The sequence below is a fragment of the Leptonychotes weddellii genome, chromosome 1 (assembly GCF_054177405.1).
Source record: "Leptonychotes weddellii isolate Sample4059 chromosome 1, ASM5417740v2, whole genome shotgun sequence".
Classification (NCBI taxonomy): Eukaryota; Metazoa; Chordata; class Mammalia; order Carnivora; family Phocidae; genus Leptonychotes; species Leptonychotes weddellii.
The window spans coordinates 123,865,983-123,890,353 of record NC_138369.1 but is presented as its reverse complement, the minus strand read 5'-3'; the positions used below and the strand labels follow the sequence as shown (position 1 = coordinate 123,890,353).

The 24,371-nt window shown below is 37.7% G+C and overlaps 1 protein-coding gene across 1 annotated transcript in view; it reads right to left on the bottom strand.

The window, feature by feature from the left end:
• The window catches only part of IL1RAP (interleukin 1 receptor accessory protein), a 121,058-nt gene that overhangs the window by 9,649 nt on the left and 87,038 nt on the right, over positions 1 to 24,371 (bottom strand). Inside the window, exons 5-8 of the mRNA XM_081814056.1 lie at positions 14,707 to 14,872; positions 12,564 to 12,635; positions 10,000 to 10,126; positions 7,554 to 7,702 (exon numbers count right to left, since the gene is read on the bottom strand). Of these exons, the coding sequence (XP_081670182.1) occupies positions 7,554 to 7,702; positions 10,000 to 10,126; positions 12,564 to 12,635; positions 14,707 to 14,872 (514 nt within the window). The remainder of the gene's footprint in view (positions 1 to 7,553; positions 7,703 to 9,999; positions 10,127 to 12,563; positions 12,636 to 14,706; positions 14,873 to 24,371) is intronic.

Genomic DNA, 24,371 nt, shown 5'->3' with positions numbered 1-24,371 from the left:
ATTAGTTCTAGATGAAGTGTTCCATGATTCATTGTTCATGCACAACACCCAGTGCTCCATGCAGAACGTGCCCTCCTCAATACCCACCACCAGGCCAACCCATCCTCCCACCCCCCTCCCCTCTAGAACCCTCAGTTTGTTTTTCAGAGTCCATCGTCTCTCATGGTTCGTCCACCCCTCCGATTTCCCCCGCTTCATTACTCCCCTCCCGCTACCTTCTTCTTCTTCTTTTTTTGGAAAAATCCCTTTTGAAACAGGTATCTCTCCTAAGGTGAAAATGGTAAGCAGTCTGGAGCTAAGCCTGAAGTTCTCTAATTAAAGGGCAGATCTTAGAGTTTCAAGTTCATTATCCTAAACTCGGAATGCTAATCCTATCTCAGAGATAGCCCGGAACTCCACAGTGCAGAATTATTACCAGGTATTCTCGTGCTCGTTCCATGAATAATGGTGTTTAAAATAACAAAACTCCATCATTGAATGTCAAAAGCTATGTCAGTGCAATTGCTGAGAATTTACTAAGATCAATTTGGGTGGCTGGCATGAAAATTGCTGTGTTCTTGGTATTTCTGAGCACATGTTATGTTAACAGTACACTGGGGTAATTCCCACTGTCATCTTCATTATTTGCTCAGTTATTTTGGGTCCTTCTGGCTGGACATTTTGTAATAGGGAAGAAAAAAAAAGAGGTCAGTGGATGCACTTACCTGAAATGGATTTAAGAAAAAATATCAATAGATATCTTGCCTAATGATCAAGAGATCAATTACCCTCATAAATTTCCCTCTGCCACATTCATTTTACTACTGCCTATTTTATTTTTAGTGTGGATTTTTACTTTGGTTTTGGGTCATTTAATGACATGGGTCATGTTTACAGATTGTATTTTGTGGGGGCCATCTTGATGACATCAAGAGGGTCTAATACTATTTCACTAATTGAACTCTTAAGATAAGTAATCCACAAGCCTGAATTTCTAAATGGCTTGAATCACATGCAGAAAATGTTCTAAAAAGCTTTCCTATAAAGCTTTGCTGGCTTGCAGGGAAAGGATGACCCTCAGCCCACATTTTCTGTCTGCCCCAGCTGGAACGTCCGTTGTTTTGGCATAAAGATTTTATTCTGATGCAATCCCAGACCAAAGGGTTTCCAATCAGGAAGGGGTGATGCAATTTGACCAAATTGCACTCCTAAACAGCTTCACTCTTTGATCTCACTTATAATTGATTTAGGATATAGCTAATTTTAGCCACTTGCTGGGCTGTTATTCCCTGAATCAGAATCCCCTCCACTCCTTTTCCAGTTCGACAGTAATAACGGGCTCCAAGGTCCCCATTTCCAGCTAACCACCCTGAGTTAAACCAATCCAGGACTTTAGCTCCAGTCTTTTTCCCTGTTTCAAGTTACTGGTCTACAATCTTGTTTCTTCTTGGGAACCTAACTTATTTTCTTCCTTTTCATTAGTTGGAGCCTTGCTATCCACAGGGGCTCTGAGCCCAACACCAGCTGCTTGACACTGGACTTCCAAGTATCTCCTGCCACAGAACCTGTGCCTGTTCTTCATTAAATTGCTGAGACTTCTTTTTTTTTTAAAGATTTTATTTTTATTTATTTATTTGAGACAGAGAGAATGAGAGACAGAGAGCATGAGAGGGAGGAGGGTCAGAGGGAGAAGCAGACTCCCTGCCGAGCAGGGAGCCCGATGCGGGACTCGATCCCGGGACTCCAGGATCATGACCTGAGCCGAAGGCAGTCGCTTAACCAACTGAGCCACCCAGGCGCCCCAAATTGCTGAGACTTCTTGATAATTTGGGGAATCATGTAGCGACCACTTCTCTGAATGACAATTAGAATGTTTTATTTAGGTGACAGTAAACCAGAGAGCTGTCACTGAATTAACCCACAGACCTGCTTTGTTTGACTATCATAGTGTTTTAAAATGTGTGCATTTTGCCCATCAGCCTCTGACCTTAGAGAAGGAATGGATACTGGAGTGGCTTTCTCACCATAGTATTTACAATGACAGTTTTCCTAAGGTGGACCCACTGGTAGTTGGTCTGTGTGCAATCTGGGTGAGAAAGGACACCAAACAGTTGAGCCCCACCATCACACTGGCTTCTTGCCTGAAGGCACTTTCAGACCATGACAGAGAACAGGAAAAACCACAAGTATAGTCATCACGGTCAGCTAAGGACACAGGAAACACAGTTCAGAACTACTGAGTTGGGTTGAATTTACAGGCCTGGGTAAAGAGGGAAGAACACTGTGTGGAAGAAGCACTCTATAAGTCTGCAAGGGGTGACCTCAAGTCTTTGGAAAAATATAAAGCTCTGCATAGGTCGGATGACGCTTGACAAGATCAGGCAAAGAACAGGGGCTAGTGAAAGAAACTACCAGGGAAGGAACAGCTTCCAGGAGACTGGGAACTGAACAACTCTAGGTGCACATGTAGGGCTGGGGGACACTTGAGTTAAGACCAGAGTAAAGACACTTTGGGTAGCTCCCCGTGTGTTAGGTAGAGACCCCAGATAGTCTAGATATGTCCAGTCTGGCCTTGGAGAAAAGGCTGTTTTTTAGATGTACTCTAGCAAAGGTAAGCAGAACACTTCAAAAAAGCAAGCTGTTAAGCCAGTAAATTAACTCCCTATGAGAATAAAACAATACTCGCTTTCAAAAATCAGACACTCAATAATGCAACATACATAATGTCCAGCATATGTTTAAAAAAAAAAAACAAGAAAAAGAAAAAAAAAAAAGACCCATAATCCGAAGAAAAATCAGCCAATAAAAACAGAATCAGAGGGGCACCTGGATGGCTCTATCAGCTAAGCGTCTGACTCTTGGCTTTGACTCAGGTCATGATCTCAGGGTCCTAAGATCAAGCCCCACCTCGGGCTCTGCACTCTGCTGGGAGTCAGCTTGAGATTCTCTCTCCCTCTTCCTTTGCCCCTCCCCCTGTTTGCATACTCTCTCTCTCTCTCAAATAAATAAATAAATCTTTAAAAAAACCCAAATCAGAATTGACAAAGATGATGGAATTAGCAGATAAGCACTTTAAAATGAGTATTATAAATATTCCTGTTGAATTAAAAAAAAAGACGATGAACATCATTAACAGCAAATAGAAAATATCAGTAGGGATATTTTTATGGAGAAATGGAAATCCAAAAACTGAAAAATACAATTCTGAAATTAAAATTGCTGCAGATTAAACATCAATAAAGAAATGATTAGTGGAAATTAGAAACTACCCAAATTGAAACACAGGAACAAAGAAAGGATGAAATAAAAATGAGAACTTCAGTGGCCTGTGGAACAACCCTGAGTGATCTATATTAAATTCAATGGGACTACTAGAAGAAAAGGAAAGAATGAATGAATGAATGAGCAAAACATATCTGAAGAAATAATGACTGAAGTTTTTTTCAAAGTAAATGAAAAATATAATAAACTCATGGAACCAAGAAGTTTAAAGAACCCTAAGTAAGATATAGTAAAATAAAACTACACCAAGAATTTGATAAATTTCAACAGACACTCATCATTTATACATATATATGTATATATATATATACTCATAATTTTTATATATATATATATATATATATACACACACAAACACACACACACACATGGGAATTATAATTCTCTCAGCAAACCAAAAATAAATTAATCCCTCACATAGATAAAAGTCAGCTACAAAAAAACCTATAATTAACATCATATTTAATATATAAAAACTGAATGCATATCCTCTAAGATAGGGAACAATGCAAGGATGGCTGCTTTGATTTCTACTGATCATGGTACTGGGAGATCCAAGAGAGTGAAAGAGGCAGAAAAAAGAAATCAAAGGTGTAATGTTTGGAAAGGAAGGAGGAAAAGTATGTTTATATATGGGTGACACAATCAAGTGTATAGAAAATGCTAAGGAACCTAACAAACAAAACAAGCAGAAACCCCATTTAAGCAGTGAATTTGGAAAAGTCAAAAGACCAAGATCAAAACATAAAACTCAACTAATTCATTTCTATTTTTGATCAATGAGCAATTGAAAAGTGGAATTTTAAAAATACCATTATAATAGCAACAGAAACAAAATACTTAGGGCTAAATTTAACATGTGCAAGACCTGTTTACATAAACTAAAAAAAAAAAGCTCAGAAAAATCAATGAGAACTAAATAAATTGAGAGATATATCATGTTCATGGATTGGAAAATTCAATATCATTATGATTTCAATTCTCCCCAAATCAGCTTATAAATTTAATATGATCCCAATCTAATCCCAGCACACTCTTATGTAGAAATTTACAAGCCGATACTAAAACCTGTATGAAAGAATAATATGGTTTTCAGAATAGTCAGATTAATCTTTGAAGAGAAAAAAGGAGGAAGACAATAGTTTCTGACTTCATGACTTACTTTAAAGCTATTAGTCAAGACAAAGTAGTATTTGACTAAAGAGAGACGAACACATTGATAGAACAGAATAGGGAATGGAGACATAGACCCACACTCACAGAGTTAATTATTTTAGGCTAAGTTGTCAAAACAATTCAGTAAAAAAGGGAGAGATTTTTCAATATGAGGCTAGAACTGATTTCTATATGTAAAACAAAATAAAACAAGACACTAAAACTTAATCCATACCTCACAGTATAAAAACAATTTTGAAATGAATCATAGGCTAAAGTATAAAAGAAAAAGCTAAGATTTTCAAAAATCAAAGATTGTTAACACAGGATTTAGAAAGTACTAACCATAATAGAAGAAAGTGATAAAATGGACTTCATCAAATGTTTTAAAATTCTGCTCATCAAAAGTAAAATGAATGCACAATAGTGAAAATATCCACAAAGTCATATATCTGATATATATATATCATTAACAAACAATCCAAGAACAAAATGTGCTAAAGATTTTAATGGCTACTTCACAAAGGAAGAACTATTAATTAATGGTCAGTAAGTCCATAAAAAAGTACTCAACATCACTAGTATCTGAAAATGCAAATTAAAAAAACTATAGTGTGATACCAGTACCCACTTACTAGGATGGCTAAAATTGAAAAATCTGACAACTCCAAAAGTTGGTAAGGATGTAGAGCACCTGGAATTTATATACATTGCTAATGGAAGTATAAAATGGTACAACCTCTTCGAAAATAGGTTTGGCAGTTTCTCATAAAGTTCAACACACCTTGCATTAGTCCCCACCTCTCTCCTATTATAAAACAACTCCATGTTTAACACATTTACATCAGCTGCCTCTCCTTTGATACTTTGCTTTAACTGACTAGATGAAATTGCACTGTCCAAAGACCTATCCCAGTGAATTCTTATTTTGAGCTCTTCCTGTCATCTTTTTGATGAAAGACATAGAATGCTTTGTCAATGAATCCAGAGAAGGACTCACTATATATGACGTATGAATGTGAATACAGATATCCCCTCTGAATCCCAGCATTACCTGGCCCAGAATAGAAGCCACGTTATAAACCCTCAACACCTCTGGTACCACAAGATGTACACAGCCCAGGCTGGATTCTATGTAATACTAACGTAATTTCAGCACAGATCATCCAGTCAGTGGATGCACCTGTCATTTCACGTTCCTGATGCCATTCATACTCAACCATTCAGAGCATGGCCTTGTGTGAAAGGGAGCTACTCACATAGCTCTGGCAGGCAAACTTCTGCATCACTCCTAGACTAAACATGATTTTAATTGATTGTTCAATCCTACCTGACAATAAGTAATTAATTTATGTCATCCTCCATAATTGTTTCCCAAAACACATGCTTCAAAAAACGAGTCCCACAAAATGCTCCATACTTCTGGAATCAAATATATTTGAAAAAAAAAAAACAAAAAAAACCCCTGCCCCCTATGTTCCAATTCCCCTCAGGTATTCACACCAAGTGTTAATAATGTAAAGACTCTAAGGGGCCCTTGACTAAAATAACTTGATTGATTTTGTTTAACCTAGCCTTTAATGATACTTTATTTACTGTAAAAGTCTTTGTCAAATAACACCTGTGAAAATTTTGTGGAAGTAATAAGTAGACTTAATATTTGTTGAGCACTTAATATATATCTGTATAGGCCAGTAGTTGTGCTGAGTACCTTAAAACAACCTTATGTGGCAGTGGTATCATTTGCCTACTTACATAAAGAAATTGAAGCTCTGAGAGGTTAAGTGATTTTTTCAAGATCACAGAGTTAGGATGCACCACAGGCCGTCTGAGTCTAGAGTACATATAACGAACTGCAGTACTATAAAGAGTCCTAGTAGTATTCTTAGGAACTAACTTTGGGAAACTGTCTTATATTATTTGGTTGAGTCTCGTTGCTTTACACTGGCTTCTGAGGGGCAGAAGCAATGAACTATCCAGAACCAATCCCCTAAGACTTCTTAAGTGGCATATAGACTTGAGGACTTTGCTTTTTACTTTCTAAATTATAATGAAATGTTACAGTGAAGGCTGTTTTTGCATCAGCTTTAAAAAAAAAAAAAAAAGGTTTGAATCCCACTGCAAAATGTAATAGCTATGAATTAATTTCTTTTTCTTTTTTCTTTTTTTACTTTTGGTATAAATATTATAGGCTCTATCTGACAGAAGGATCCATGATGATTCTGAATGACGTGACTGCATGTGTGATAAATCATCATTATCTTTCTCTAGGTCACTGAAACACATTCTTGAAGGGATTAATTGTCTGGGGTTCTGTGTTAGGTGAGAGACCCAAAGATAATTTTAGACATTGTCTGTTTCAGTAGCAACAGCTCACACAAGAGAGCTTTATCACTTTTATTTATTGTAGAAAAAATTAGTAATATCAACATAGAAATCCTTAAGTCATAGTTTAAATAATTTTCATTTTAGCAATTGTGGCTAGTGGTATGTTCTAAATCTGTTTGAATACTGATACATAGTATTTATAATGATCATTTTAAAATTATATTTTTGAGAAAAAATATTTTATATTTTACTTAACTACTTGAATATAATTAGATGGTTGCTATTTATAATGTTTCATTATTATAGATAATGCTTCTAAGAATAGCAATGGGTACATAATTCTCTTTCTGTTATTTGTTCAGGAAAAATTCCAAAAGTATTAAGTCATATGGTATGGTCATTTTTATGGCCCTTGAACTCTGCCATCAATGATTTCTAAAAAGGTCTTTACAAGCCAACAATTATATGTGACTCTAGCACTATAGAGTCTCTATGTCTTTGGTAGCTTTAAATATTTTCTTTATTTTTCATTTTTCATGACTGTACTGATATAAAATTATGCCTCATTTTCATAATCAAATGGATTTTTTGGCCACATATGTGCACTAAGTTGCTAAAAGTATGAGAAACAACATTTCGAGTGTCTTCACATAGATGGAAACTTTCCCTCAAGATTTTTTCAATTCACCTTTGATTCATTACTATGTGCCAGAGGTGCTAGGTGCTGGAGCACTGTCTTCTCATTTTCCTTATTCACCACATTGTTACATTTGGAGTTCACAGACGCATCTGCTGAGTGCATCCATTACCTTTCTGTTTCACCTTGGCTGCTTTGTCAACCTCCCCTTTGGCGTTTCTAGCGTGACAGACATAGTTGCGCTTGAGATCCTCAGCAGTAACTTTTTTGATGTTCAAAATGTGAGTTCTTGTTTCATCTTCAGTTGCAGTCAAACTTACACTAGAAATAGGGGGAAGAAAACCAAAGCGTGAATGAGACCGCAGGGCCATGTGCTATGTGTGAATCAGATAAGGAGACAACCACAGGGCCCCGAGGTGAGGGCAGCCACAACGTCCATGAGCTGTGTTGCCTGAGATCCAATGGTTACAAAGGGAGGGTAGCTTCTAGATTCCATTGCCATTCTTTACCTTCTATACCACACACAATCCCAGTATCCAGATCAAATCCCATTGCTGGCAACGTACGGCAGATCTCTCTTCAGGGCAAAATGTCTCCTTCCCTCAAACTTCTGAGATAGTATTCTGTATCAGTGTAGAGAGAAGCTTCTGAGGCCAGATCCATCTGGGTTTTGATCCAAGCTTTGCCATTTACTGGCTAGATACTTTGGGCACAGTAACTAATCTTTCCAAGTCTTGAGTTCCTCCTTTGAAAGAGAGGTAAGTAGCAATGCCTACACAGTGCATTACATGTATTGACTTACCCAAGAACTCTGAGGATTGAGTATGTCAATGTGTAAGTATTAGAACAATTCTTAATAAATATTCATATAGGCAATTATTATCATCCTCAGCAATAGTTCATGCTCATATAGCTAGGGGATTCCCAAAGCTTGGATTTTGAACACAGGTAGAATATTTCAGTAAAAAGGCTGAAACTCCATGGGTTAAATCCTAACATAAAAAGAAGAGACTTCTCAAAGCAAGTAAGCTTTATGAAAATAAATTCATCGTAATCTCAGCATGTCAGTGATCAAGTGCTTTGGGTCTAAGACCAAGATTTAAAATCCCTTGGAACTACTTGCTCCAAAGGGAAAACAAAATCTCTCTCCTATAGCCGACATCCAGGTTCTCCTTCCAATGAGGCTGACCGTCAGTCATGAGAACTTGGTCAAGGGTTGTGACGGGTTTAGCCTAAACTGAGCTGCACTGCTCCACTCTGGACACTGAGTTGTGTTGCCATAGCAGTGAGGACAGACAGCATGATCTTCATTATCATTCATTAGTTATTATTATGAGGATAGGAACCACAATGTTCAGAATTCCTTAAGTGATTAATAAGTCTCCCTTTGTGCCTCCAGCCACATCTTTAATCAATTCCTTCTGCAAAAACTGCTCCAATTTCAGGAGACTCCTTCTGTACCTTTAAATATGCGCTGCTTCTCTAAATTCCAGCCACTGCACATGACGTTCCTTTAACCAGGAACATTTTCTCTATTTCTTTACCTAGTTTATTTCTACTTATCCTTCAAATCTTTATTTAGGTACTGTACCATCTGAGAAGCACTGCCTAATCCCCTAAAACTGACTGGAATCCTCAACTAAACCTTCCGATAATATCCAATATTCTTGTCACTGCATTTATCACAATATATTGAAATTTCTGCTCTATCACTCCTACTCTGATAAAATCTACTCAGTTAGGGACAAAGTATCTTGCATAGCACTTGATGTAAAGCAGAAATTTTATAACTTCTGTGCAAAGTGTGAGTTTACTATTAGGAACAACACATCTTTAAGTTCAAGTAGCCAAAGATGTATTTGCATATCATGTTAAGGCTCACGGCCTTAGAACTACTTTGTCATGTAGTTGGTCAGCTGCTAATTTTTATTTATTGTCGCTGTGAACCAACTGTTGTCTTGCAGTTGTGTACTTCACTTACGGAAGGATCTTTTGTCTTCAAAGACCTATATTTTCCTCCTTGTCAATCCAATCCCCTTCAAAAATTTATATTTATTTAGAAATAAAATGACCCAGATTGTTATTTTAAGAGTGGGCTATATTACCACCTCATCCACTTTAAAAATAAAATTTAAAGAATGTGAATGTATTTAGCCAATATTTAAAAAAATAATTATCAATTATAAATGTAACATGCATGCTATGTGAGTTAAGAATGAGGAGGAAGATAGGAAATACGTGTTTAATGCAAGACAAGAAACTAATACAATTTATCTGAGGCATAAATACAGACTTGAGAAAGAAAAGAACAGGGCCACACTGACCAGCTTTCATGTATTCAGAGCCCTGTATTGTGGCCCTTCATTCATGTGGGCTATGCACCCCATCTACTTTCAAGTGGGAGTCATGAATGTGTGATTATTAGAAGATATCTGGGTCTTGAATTGAATGTCTAGTAATCCTGCTTCGGGATGCAGCCACTAAAGACTTGAAAATCTTGCAGATTTTTGGTAATGATGGGCCAACATCAGAGTTTTTACTTTCAATGATTAGTATAAGCCAGAGGCTATTCAGTTGAGGGACAAACGTCAATCACCCCTTGGCTGAGCCAATGGTACCTTTCATTAACAGTTACATCGATATTGGTGTCGTCTGGCTTTTTTCCGTCAATGGTCCACCAAACCTCATTGCGAGCATCCTTCAGGAAAGTGAAATAGACTGTACAGGGGATGAGTAGCTCCTCTCCTAAAAAAAACAAGTTAACCCATCAGTTTGTAACCTTCAATGGCTACACTGGTTTCACTCTGTGACTAATCAGAAGCTATAAAAGTGTACTTAAATACTTCTGAGTAATTTTCAAGTGTCCTACCATAGTAACGTACCATACTTCATTGCAAAATAAACAAACCAAGAAAAGAAGTACGGCAGTTTTATACAAAATTTCCAGAATGACCATCTTTTTATACAATCCATAAATCCTGTACCATGGCAGTATTTGTTTAAAGAGGCTCTGACAACAACCTTTTTAGCCCTAAACTTCCATGGACTACTCTTATCCTTTGTTACTTCCCTCACGAACAGTGACTAAGGAGAGAGTCTCCAGACCTTCGATGCTTGGTGCAGAAAAGATGGGGCAGTGCCAACACTGAGGGGCAGGCCAGATCTTGAAATGCTCAGGTTATCAGGGTGCAGTCAGTAAGTTTAAAGACAATTTACATATATACATATATATATAATGCAAACATTTATATGTTTATAAATACTACTATTTATGATGAACAAATCTATGTTTTCTTCCTGAGATGGAACATGAGGTCAGGGGGATCTCCAGGCAGAAAATGATAATAACAGGAAGGGCAGCTGCACCCTCACTAAGAACTTTATATAATTCACTGTGCTAAATATTTATACTTACAAGGGACCTTATTTAATTTTAACAAAATACTATGGGGTATTTTTTTTTTTAAGATTTTATTTATTTATTTGAGAGAGAGAGAATGAGAGACAGAGAGCATGAGAGGGAGGAGGGTCAGAGGGAGAAGCAGACCCCCCGCCGAGCAGGGGGCCCGATGCGGGACTCGATCCCGGGACTCCAGGATCATGACCTGAGCCGAAGGCAGTCACTTAACCAACTGAGCCACCCAGGCGCCCCCTATGGGGTATTTTTTAAAATTCATGTTTTATAGATGTGAGAACTAATGCTTAAGGATGTTAAATGCCATTCCTAGATGACATGGGTTTTTTTTTTTTTTTAAAGATTTTATTTATTTATTTGACAGACAGAGACACAGCGAGAGAGGGAACACAAGCAGGGGCAGGAGGAGAGGGAGAAACAGGCTTCCTGCTGAGCAGGGAGCCTGATGTGGGGCTCAATCCCAGGACCCTTGGGATCATGACCTGAGCCGAAGGCAGATGCTTAATGACTGAGCCACCCAGGTGCCCCTCTTAGATGAAATTGTTAATAAGTGGCAAACCAGAATTTGACCCAGACTGACTTTCATTCCAGTTTGCCCAGGACAACTCTGTTCTACGCTTGCTTTCTTAGTTATTGATATCAACTGCTTTCACTCTCAAAAGGTGTGCAGGTTGAGATGACAAATTATATTGTCATCCAAATTTGAAAGCAAGTTTGTCTCACTGTGTGGTCCTACCTCATCCCCTCTTCTCATGCATGATTCTTATGTTGTCCCTTTCAGTTTCTATATTAATATGCAGGAAGGTAACATGAACATAGATTCTGTAACCATATGATAGGTAGATGAAACACACTAGGTCATTAGTAAGGGTTTACCTCAATAGCAGGAATAATGTTCATATTACTATACAAAGCCACTATGAATTCTAGGAAATTTGGTCCATTTGGGGTTGGCAGACCCCTTTGTGTGTTCTTTGTTTTTTTTTTTACAGGCAGCTCGCTATTTGAAACCTTACCTTAGTTTCAGGAGGGCATCATTGTGCTCTACCTACATTTGATCACGACCTCTGTTATCTTTAGTACATTATAAAAATATGTTCTTTTACACCTTTCATTGGGTTTGGAGTGAGTTTATTGTAAAGGATACAATATAGAAAATTGTTAAGATTTTCTATGGTTTTCAGTTTAACTGTGGGAGGCTTTGAGCCAGAAGAATAGCACACAATGCCTTATTCGGTCAGTTGCAAATGATTTTTGTCCAGAATGGAAAATTATGAAAACTAAAAAAACCTTTTTAAAAGGAGACCCAGACAGCCATAGGAAACATCCCACAGAGTTCTGATTAGGGTGTACTAGTTCTACCAGTTGTCAACCCATTAAATTCACGGTCTCACCTCCGAGCTCCAACCCCTGACCCTCCACAGTGGAGCAGAAGCTTAAAGGATGTCTTGTGATCATATCACAGTCTTGGCAAACCCAAGCTGTGTGCAAGCTAATGTGTACATCAGACAGAAATCACTAATCAGGAGAGGGGAGCCACTGCAGGGGAGGAAGGGAGCAGCTGTGGAGAGAGAAGCTGAGAATCCCAGAGATGCCTGAGAGATCTACGACAGAGGAGGAGCTAATCTCCAGAGCTGCCTTGATGTCAGTTTCAATTCCTGTGTTTCCTTACAAAAGCCCTCTATTTGCATGCATTAACTTAAATGACATTTTATTCCTTGTCATTAAGAGACTCTAACTGAAATTAAGAGGCACAGCTATAATTACCCGGTTCTTTCTCGTAGACCACAAGATCATTGGGTGAATAGATCTGAGGAGGCAATGCGTCTTTTGGAGAGCCTGTTTTAGAGAGGAAGAAACAAAAGAGAGATGATGTTAAATCATGTAGCCCTCATCTCTCATAACCCATTTCCAAGAGCTGCTCTTTTGTGAAGTTTTGCCCAACTTCCTGGCACGGTTTGTCAATTCTTCCTGTGAGGGCCCACAGCTCAATGTAGAGTCATTTACAACACTTCATTCATTTCAAACAAGCAAAGAGACAAACATAACATACTAAGTAGCCTCCATGTTTCAGGATAGGAGATTTAACCAGTGTTTTTGCTTCCCAACGCTTACAAGAAATACCCTTCTCATACTATAAAATAAATTGCTTTCATGTCTTCCTCAATTGTTTCTTTTCTACATATTTCTCCAGAACATGCCCAGGGTGTCTAGTATGGGACCTGGTTAAAGAAGTAAATATTAAATGAATACTAAGTAAATGGAAAATTTAAAACCACAGTTGTGAGGCCAGCACATCAGTCTACCCAATGCCTGTGACAGTTGACTGCTCATTCATAGGACTGCTGCTCTTTATAATATTCTATATTTCTAAATTGAAATAAAAATACCCTGAAGGGGTTTTATAGTGTAGTGCTTAAGAGTAGAAGCTTCAAAGATTTAACAACCAGGGCTCTTATCCTTACTTGGTCAAATACTAACCATATGACTCTAGGTTTTTGCTTAATCTTTGAGAAGCTAATTTTCCTCACCTCTAAAATGAGGATAATTAAACTCACGGCACAGGTTCATTAGAAGGATTAAATTAAGTCATGCATATTTAATTAAGTAATGCATATTAAAGCATCCTATTGGTATATAATAAGTGCTCAGTACTTCACAGCTTTAAAAACAAACTTGTGTTGCTTGAAAGTTGGGTGAGAACCCTAGCCCACATCAGTATCTATCAACTTCTTTATCTATAAATCAAGGTGAACAAGCATGCCTGTTCTCAACTTCCCAAAAAGGGATACATTTAAGTATCTGTATCAGAAACAACTGCCAAGATGGATTTAAGGTTAGATTATTCATTTGGCTTTTAAAGCCCATTCCTGCTAAGTTCTAAATTTAGTCTGATTTTTCTTCTAAATGACTTCCCAGACCAGCATTATTCCAAAAGTAGGCAGAGGAAGAGGAGAGGGGATTACAAAATTTTTCAATTTGAATTTTATTTGCACTATTATGTTAGAGCCCTTAAAAATTACGCTGAACCTGGTGTCAGGCTAGTAGAGAAAGCTCTGCACCAAGAATCAGAAACCTGAGATTTGGAATCACTTCTTACACTAACTCACAGAGCATCTCTAAACAGGTTACTTTGTGCTATTGGGTCTTGATGTTTCCATTTATGAAAAGATGGGGTGTGAAAAATTTTCACTCTGATATGCTCTCCTTTTTAGTATCATGGGCACAGTGGTATTTAGGGCTCTCCCCTAAATGGTGACATTGGTTCTCTCAATTTCTGGGTTTGATAGGAGTCTTTTGACTCTGCCTGGACATTGTTCTTTCCACTTTCTGAATATCTCACCCCCCATTCTCTCAACCAGTGCAAAGCAAAGGTTGAACACCACTGGCAAATAGCTTCAGCTACCCCTGTTCCAGTCCACAGAAAGACAGAGCTGATTGAATTCAAATACAACATTTTTGTGATAATAATTTTAACTACTTAATTCATTGAGTTTCCGCTGTTTGCCTTGAACTGGGCTAGCATAATATGTATATTATTTCTAATGTTCTCAGCTATACTGAATGTTAGGTACTCTTAGTTCCAGAGTACAGCTAAGGAGACCCAGACCCTGATCAAAGTCATATTGCTAATAAATGGTAAGGGTACAAGGTGAACACAGATTCCTCTGGCACTCTTTTCACTCCCCAAACTGCCCTCATTCATTCACATATTAATTCATTCAGTAGACCAATAGTTATTGAACCCCTACTCTGTATGTGGAATTGCTGAGGCTCTAGGGACAGTGCAGTGAACAAAAAAGATAAACCTCTTTTCTCACAGAATGGACACGCTTGTTTGTAATAAACTATGAAGAGCCAAACCAGAGTTACTGCATTTTTGTTGTGTGCACTTAAAAATCATGCTTACCTACCACCTTTACACTCAGAGTCCTAGTGAGATGGAAGGTACGCCCATTTTCTTGATATGTAACAACACATGTATAATCTCCATTGTTTGAAACCAAGGCTATGAGAAAACTCAATTTCAGGCCGTCAGGTATCACATTATTAAAATCCTCTATTTTCTGACAGCCCTAGAAGTAAAAGAAAAGACGTTCAGTATCTAGATACATGCACAGAAAATATACAAATGCATATACACACACACATCTAATTTCGCACAGAACATATAAATATCTATGCTGGCTGCATTTTTTACAAACTATTTTGGTCAAGTATTTGATGATGTTTCTGCAGAGAATGAATGCAAGTTTCATTATACTTTCTGCAAAAGGAAAATAGGACTTCTGAACTGAGACATGGATTCAAAATCACAAGCTTCCTGCCTCAGGATCCCGTATTTGAATTTTGGAAATCCCATGTTAATAGTTAAACAAGGTTAAAGTTTTGAAAAACAACTAACGCAACTTAAGGAAATTCACATGCTGCTATTTAAGAAACGCTTATTTTTCATTTTTCCACATTTATTCAGTGATTATATTAATTCGGGAAGCCAGCCATTCTGACCATTGAGGTCTCACATTAGGTGTCCGGTTTCAGCATTGTTTTTTTCTTTTTTTTTCTCTTTTTTTTAAGATTTTATTTATTTATTTGAGAGAGAGAGAGAGAAAGAGAGAGCACAGACAGGTGGAGGGGCAGGGGCAGAAGCAGGCTCCCCGCTGAGCAGGGAGCCGGACGTGGGGCTCAATCCCAGGACCCTAGGATCATGACCAGAGCCAAAGGCAGATGCTTAACCGACTAAGCCACCTAGGGCCCCCTCGTTTCAGCGTTCTTGATGGCTCTGTTGAATCACTCTATCCGTCACTGCCAAACTTTTTTGGGTTTTCCTTCTACTTATCCCATTTTTTTTTTTACAATCAAATAGTACAGACTTCAGAATCTAAAACTAAAAGATATTTTATGAGTCTTACCAGGAATTACATTTATTTCTACACCAAATTATATTTTTATATACTTCTGCTGATTTGTAAACTTTTGAGATTGAAATACCTCATTCAACATAACTGGAATCCTGTTCTGGCTCTCTGAGCCCCATTAATGGGCTTATATTATTATTTTATTTTTTTCTCTCAAAGAAAAAAAATACATCAACTGTGACAAAATTATATGTGGAACATTTACTTTTAGAAAAAACTTTTGTTTTTCTTTAAAAAAATCAATAATTAATCTGTGACAAAAACGGACTGGGTTATGTCCAGGGTCCTTTAGATCTTGAAAATTCGAGGAGGTTATTATTGGCTTGTACTTTAGATTTACTGTATTTACATATTTAACTTGGATTCTTGAATACGTAAGGTTTTCTTACTTCAATTCCTGGAGCATGTGTTTTGAAATATGACAGTTACACTGAGTGGCATATTTTGCCATTCTTTGTCATAGGAAATATGTCTTTTAAGAATATCACTACACTTGATGCATGGAGATGATCATCAAGAGGAAGCTGTTATATGCTCAGTTATTTTCTGAATGCAATTTATCCTGTTTTGATAAGCAGTGTTTCTAGACACTTGTCACATCAGCAAAATATTTCAATCCTCTTAGGTTATCACGAAGTATAAGGCCACAGAGACCTGTATTCTATAATGAATTTATGTCAGATTTAGTTTAAATTGAGTTTGGACTATCTATAGAGCTCTATTTGATTTTTTGTGGCACCTTTCTTTTAAACAGTTCAAAGCTATTTTCTTCTCTCATTTGTTCGCTTAGCTGTTCTTAAATTCCCATGAAGTAGACAGATCAGACTAAATATGCTTTAGTTTTACAGGTGGAAAAAAATAATGAGACAGACAAAGAGGGACTCTCGACAACCCAGAGCAAAGCTAAAACTCAGTTTTCCAGACAGATGAACAAAGGTTTTTCACTAGCTTCTTAACTAAGAATGAACAGCTCTCCTTGGGAGTTGGTTGGGCTGGAAAAATTGCACAGACACATGTATTTACATGTACTCCATTATCCCCTCCAACCCTTATTCCTAAGTCAGCAAGTCTGGCATGCTTTTATGCCCATTTTATAGACAAGAATATAAAGGCCTAGAATGGTTAAGTGATTGCCAGTGTCATAGAGCTGGGTAGTGTTGGAGCTAAAATTTAAATCTAGATCTACCTGTTTTGAGCCCTCTGCTTTTAATTCCACCTGACGCTGTCTCCCTACCCCATCCTGTGGTCCTGCACATATGCCAGATGCGGGCCGGTCCCAGTGCTAACAATGTGCTATAGCTCTATCGCTTATATGAGGCGGGGTCCCACAATTCGTGATAAACTGGAAAAGCACACTGTTCCAGATAAGAAGTGAATAACTAGTACTGCACTTGTCAACAGCGCTTCTTAAGAATGTACTAAAAGAAACTTATTTTTTTGACTTATCAAGTATCATTTCTGTAAAAACTATTTAAACACATTGGTTTTAGGATTCACAATAAGTGCTACAAATATGAAGAAACACTTCTAACTCAAAGCCTTTTCATCCATTCACTCATTAGTTCATTCACCCTTGAGTGTTAATCATAAACCCCGTGCCAGCCGCTGTTCGAGGTTCTGAGAATACGGCACTGACTAAAACGAAGGGTCAACTCTTACGGACTTATCATGAACAGAGAAATAGAATCAGACACATCTAAACAGCAAGGAAAATGGCACAAAATAGGTGTGTGTTGATCTCTTGCTAGCTCTCTCTTTTTCTTCATCTTAACCAAACCCATGAGCATGAACTTGAAATTTGGGCTGGATATGCTTTAGGGTATTCAGTGGGCCCAGGAGTCAATGGTTTAAGTAAGTATGCTTTCTTGAGAGATCTTTTCTTCATTCCATAAAGGACAAAAATGTAGGCCAGGGACAAGTTTTTCTTGGAGCCGTTTTGTCTAGAAAAATATTTCAAATTAAGGAATATTCCACAAAAATCAACGGGAAAGTTTTGGGTCTAATCTACTATTCAGAAAAAGCTGACCATTCAAAAAATTTAAATTAACTGGTTTTAACCAAAAGAAGTAACAAGAAGAGAAATAAAAAGCCATTTCAAAGGTATTAGACCTAGAGCATGTTGGAAAAGGACATGAAAGAAATATTTTACGTTCTAAGTGTGCACGTGCATGATAGGGGTAGCTTCAGGGCATTGGTGAACTATAAATAATCATTAACTTTAGCCTATCATGTGTGATGAACTCTAATTCTTATAAGCAGTTGCATCTGTAGACCCTTTGGCACATGCAGCTGAGACACACAGTATGTTTTTAAGCACAATAAAGTATTCCTAAAAATAAATACTGCAGATTTCAAAATCATTTCTTTGGAATCAGGAAAAAAAAAAAAAGGTACAAACAAAAATCTAGATATCCAAAGAACAAAAAAAAAAAAATGTGTCTAAATACAAGAAATGGTTAATGGTAAGTTGATTTTCACTATGAACCCTTGTCTGACTAGAAAACGAGTCATCCACTTAGTTGACCAATCAGTTCCTCATTTTGAATTCAAAAGAGAGAAGTTCAACAGAACAATGTTTCTAATATGTAGCGGTAGCCATGGCAACCTACCGCAATATAGAGGTAAAGAACAGCGCAAGAAATGACTTGGAGATCTTTGAGAGGAAATAAATCATGTGCTGAAGTGTGGGGTGTGAGTGGGGGGATGTCGTGACTAAAAAAGGACAGATGTTTCCATTCAATAAACATACAATGTTTAAAGAACTGTATGAGGGCACAAGAATGGAAATGGTATAGTTCCTGACCTAGAGGTATGCAGTCTAGTGGAGAATTCCAGCAAATCCTATGAGAAGCATGTTGGGGTGGGGGAGTGGGGGAAAAGATTAAACAGAAAACATTTAGAAAAACTTCCTGGAGAAGGAAGATGTGGGCCCTATTGTTAAAGGGCAAGTAGAACATTACCAGTGATGTGGGAGGGGAGACGTGGGAGAGTGACACTCTAGGCACGGGGAAAAATGTGAAAAAAAAAATCCCCTACACAGGGTGCCTGGGTGGCTCAGTTGCTTAAGCATCTGCCTTCAGCTTAGGTCATGAACCCAGGGGCCTGGGATCGAGTTCCTCATCAGGCTCCTTGCTCAGTGGGGAGCTGCTTCTCCCTCTGCCTGCAGCTCCCTCTGCTTGTGCACTCTCTCTGATAAGTAAGTAAGTAAGTAAATAAATAAATAAATAAATAAAATTTTTAAAAAATCCCTATGCTCTTATAGTATTTTGCCCTCTGTGTTAGTCCTTAACCAACTTTATTATGGTGATCTCTTTTCATGCTTATTTCTTCCTCTAGAAAACTTACTCCCAGGGGCAAGTGGGGGGTGGATGAGTACTGTTATCCGCATGGGCAGCAACTTGCCCAATACTTGGCACATGGAAATGCTCAGTACATTTGTGTTGTAGGTCAGAAATATGAATGAGAGAAGGAAAGACACAAGACGTGGAGTTGAAAGTTCAAGCGGCACGCACATGATAACAAGAAGATGAATACAAGGATTGTAATACCTGGGATGGGGGAGTTGTAGGATGGGTAGGGAAACTGAGTGAGGATACAAAGAGTTTGAGATATAACATTAGAATAGTTATGAATATCTATTGACATTTTTGCATCTAAGGTTAAGTTGCTATGAAATGCATCATACTTGTTCACAAAGTCTCGTAAGAGTTCTATCAACCAGTCACTTCCAATGAACTTCAGAACTACGTCATCCAATGTTTACACAACAAATACTTACAAAATCCCTCCCATGTGACAGGAACTGTGTTAGGAGCTGGGCATACAGCAGACAGTAAAAACAGAAATGGCCCTTATTCTCATGGAATTTTCCAGTCCAGTCCAATTCATTCAATTATTGAATCAATTCCTAAATACAAAGTATATTGGCTCTGTTTTGTGCTGTGTGCTTGTTATTCAAGGGTTAGAAAGAGAGAGGTCACTACCCAGTACAGAAGAGAGAAATGCAATCATTACAGTAACAAAGATGAGGTATAATGTAAGTGCTATCAAAATACAGAGTGGGTGGGGCACCTGAGTGGCTCAGTCGATAATGTCTGCCTTCGGCTCAGGTCATGATCCTAGGGTCCTGGGATCTAGCCCCGCATGAGGCTCCCTGCTCAGCAGGAAGCCTGCTTCTCTCTCTCCCACTCCCTCTGCTTGTGTTCCCTCTCTCACTGTCTCTTTCTGTCAAATAAATAAATAAAATCTTAAAAAAAAAAACACAGAATGGGTGATTCATTCAGGCTAAGTTAGCCTCAAGGCTTTACAGACACTTGAATGGGGTTTAAATTTAAAGGATGTACCTTAACTCTTCAGAAGCCCTGAAACTAACTATATATAAAATGCTGTGTGAATACACTCATATATAGAATTCAGTGTGTATGGCTTGGAAAGAAAATATGATACATACTTTCCTTATACCAAAGGTTTAAAATCACTACATAGGGACTATAGAGAAAGGAAAGAGATAACCAAACTAAGATGTCAGATCAGACTGAAACAAGCACCTTAAAATAAAGTCTATTACATAGACCTTGGACCAACTTAACAATACGTGCCATGCCAACAAGAAGGTCACGCCTGGCATTCTTTCAGAAATGTTTTTCTGATGGCACTCTGTCAGAAAAAGCAAAGGTTTTCAATTTCCTGAGAGATTTAAAAACAGTATCTGGCCAATTCTGATTAACTTCACACTGAAAATTAGAGGTGGAGGTAATATTCCAATTTTAATGATCACACTGAGTACAAGGAAAACCAGCTTTTTTGCAAACTGAGATCCAGAATGATATCTATCCTGCTGGATAGCAGCTGAGAGCATTTCAGCAGCTGCTATAAAGGTAATATCCAAAACATCCACCAAAGTGGTTCCTCTGATCCTCAGTAAGAAGGGGAAAATTGCCTTTGTTTTTACAAATACCTCTGGAGAAAAATATTCAAATACCTGGTTATAACAATGAGAACAAGGAATGATCCAGGAGTATGAAAGTTAGGATGGCTCACGATATTCTAAAGCTTCAGTCTTTAAGAAAATCCAATAATAATAGTAACAACAACAACGGGATCACACTTACCTATGTCTTTATGCCTATGCATTCAGAAGTCCCTATGTGAATAAACAGGCAGCCTCCAATTTATAAACGTGTTGTGTTCCAGAAGTTCTTTTATAAGCTGGCTACTTGAAATTCAGTAAATCACTTTCGAACCATGGTTCGCTTTTAATGCTAGTAACAAAACCTGGCTCATTTGACAAACATTTACTGAACATCAATTTAACTCACAGGATTGTTGAATTAGAGAACTATGAATTCTGGGCCCAGACTGAAGAACACTCTGCCATACAGAAGAGAGCAGGAGAGAAGACATTCAGAGAAGAAGAATTCGAGCCTGCCCCATTTCCCCTGCAATTCTGAAAGAGAAACTTCTGATTTTCTGTTCCAACCAATCCCAGGTTTCGGAGACCCTTCTGACTTCCCCGGGTGATCTATCCACAGGTTTCCTTATGGCCCACGGTCTCCCTTGCAACCTAATCTGTGTGCAAAGATGGCTCAACCCTTCAGAGTGCTTCTCGCTCCAGAAATTAAGACTGGAGCACCCTCTCTGTGTCATTTCTGAAGAGTATAAGCTTTGGAACCCAACAAAAGTGGCTTGAAATCCCACATTCTCCCATGACTGGCTGGATTATTTCCAGTAAATTATATAAAATAATGTAAAACTATGGGCTCTTGACATAGATTGTATAGGGTTAAATTTTGGCTCCCAGCTCTGGGACCCAGGCAAAATCTCTCAACCACTCTGTACTTGGGTTTTCTTAATGATAAAATGGAGAAAATGATAGACCCTACTTCAAGTTGAGAAAATTAAAATAATCAAAATATTTGGAAGAATTACTGTGCTCAGTAGATGTCAGCTATTGCTGTTCACCTCTCAGCCTCTGGTTCCTATATGATATCAACCCTGAAGGATGTGGTGAGTATTACATATGACGTATAAAGTACCCAGTACAAGGTATTTTACTAGGAAAATGCAAGAAATATTAGTTTCCTTTCCCTTCTTTCAATTCATCAGTTTTCACCTTCAGCCAACAGGAAAACAGATTTGCTGGAACTGATTAATGTGTCTTAACTCTCGCAGTTACTACTAAAAGAAACTATTTCTCCAATGTCAAGGTAGGGAATTCAGCTGATAACAATGGAAAGAGAACTACTGTAGGAGAGCCAAGCTATCCAGGCAGATGCAGGGGCTGACTGCAGAGGGTAGGAAATAGAAAGCAATGTCAGCATTGCTATACAGTGATGGGAGAAATTCCCCTGCCAAGAACCCTGATTTTGTTCCCAAGATTGCAGAACTCTCAGGATTAAAGGGGTCAGTCAATTACTCAAATACGGAGAAATAAAAAGCAGCATAGCACACATCAAGAGCAACCTTTTCAGAACCATAGAATAGAAAGGACGTCTGGTTACTGGTTGTCCTTTTAGTCACCTGAACATTGTTGGGTATCTGCTATCCCAGTGGTTTCACTGCTATGACTTTTTGTCTTGATCTTCTTTCTTTGCTTCTTGCCTCCATTCAGCCCATGAACATTCTCTCCAGATTTTGACTTTGGCCTTTTCCTTTATCATTTTATTTTGTATTTTGTCTTCTTCTTAAGGGGTTCAACTATCATATACATGCATCCAATTCTCTGATCTCCAGTTTTGATTTTTTTTCTAAGCTCCAGACTCATATACATGTAGCCAGAACCTACAGGTCACTGCTACCTAGATATCTCACAGACATCTCTAACTCCATATGACATTATCGAAACCCATTACTTGCTCCCAAACCTGCTCCTTCTCTGCTATTTCATATCTTGGTTAATAGCACCAACATTCATCCAACCAGGAAAACCAAAAATCTGGAAATCTTTGAGGATATAGAGATGGGTATGCTGTAACTCTGTCCTCAAGAAATAGTCAGTCTCATAGGGTACATGCGTGTACATTTCTCCCGCTTCTTAGAACCAACAATTAATTCTCTTTGGCACTCTTGTGGAACTTAGAATTCTACCTTTTGATAAGAATAAGAATTCTTATTTATAAACTTGTCTGAATTAAACTGTGGGATCTTTTTGGAACTATGTAGGGTAGGACATATATCTCATTCATCACTGTGTTCCCCCAAACCCCTGACATACTGCACTGACTGAATACAACTGATCTTCAACAGCTGTTGAATGTATACATGGATGACAGTAAAACAATAAAGGAAGTGAAAAGCGACATGGAGATAGGCATAAATAAGTAGCTGTGGGATTATATTAGGGCAAAAATATTTCTAGCTGGAGAGAAGAGAGAACATTTCATGAAGGTGGTAGAATTTGAACTGTATAAAGAAAGAAAAGGGGAGATTCCAGGTAGGTAATGCATCAAGAAAAAGGAAAAAAAATAGAATATATAAGGAAATAAAATTAATTTTTTTCAGACCAAGTAGTCTGAAGTAGTCAAGTATAGAAAAAGTGAACAGGGTTAGACATGAGAGAACTCAATTGCAGATAAGTAGAAGAATACATTTTTTAATTGGAAAATGCATTACACTTACTGATGTAAAATTGTTAATATTATTCTTTTAATCATTTTTTATGCTGTCTACTATGGAACACCACAATTACAGAATATACAATGATCACCTGTACCTAGCCTAAAGTATAAATTCAGGCTATGTCTTATTTCATCTACACCCATTCACTGCACCCCAAGATTATTATGAAGCAAATCACAGACATTATACAATTTATCTTGAAAAGATTTCTATGTGTAATCTCCAAATGACAAGATCCTTGTCTTCTGCAAGCATAACTATAGTATTATTATCACAATTTAAAAAGTAATAACTCATTGTATTATCAATTTTCTGTGTTCAGAGTTCCCTGATTTTCTCATAACTTGTTTTATAGTTTGTCTGAATAAAATACAATCTAAGGTCTATACATTGCAACTAGTTGTTATATATCTTAAACCAGTCTATCTCTCTCTCATTTTCTTTCTCCCCTCCTTCCCTCCCTATCTCTTAATCATTTTATTATAGCATAAAACATATAGAAAAAACACTCAAATGTATGTATGAGTTCACGTGTCATTATAAAACAAATACCTTCATAAGCACTGCTCAGGTCCAGAATAGAATGTTACTAGTCACCCCTGAAGGCCTTCCACACGCCCCATGTTAATCACAGCTCTTTTACTAGCTCCCCCCAACAAAGTAGCCACTATCTACACTTTCATGGTAAAATCAATTTCTTATTTTCATTTGTAATCTTACCACCCACAAATACATCCTTAGACACCATAGTCTCATGCATTGTTAAATGTGTCTTACATGTTTCTCTTAACCTACATATTCCCACATCATGCCTTTCTTTTTCTTGCAATTTATCTGTTGAATAATCCAGGACATTTGGCCTATAGAGTTTTCCAGTCTGGATTTTGCTGACTGCAAACTCATGGTGTAGAGCAATACATTCCTCTGTTCTCTATATATCCTGCAAAACGGCAGCAAGATGGTATTTTTCAGACTCAGGTTTAATCCATTTGGCATATTTTATTCTTTCATGAGAAGGAATATGTCTAGTTGTTTCCTT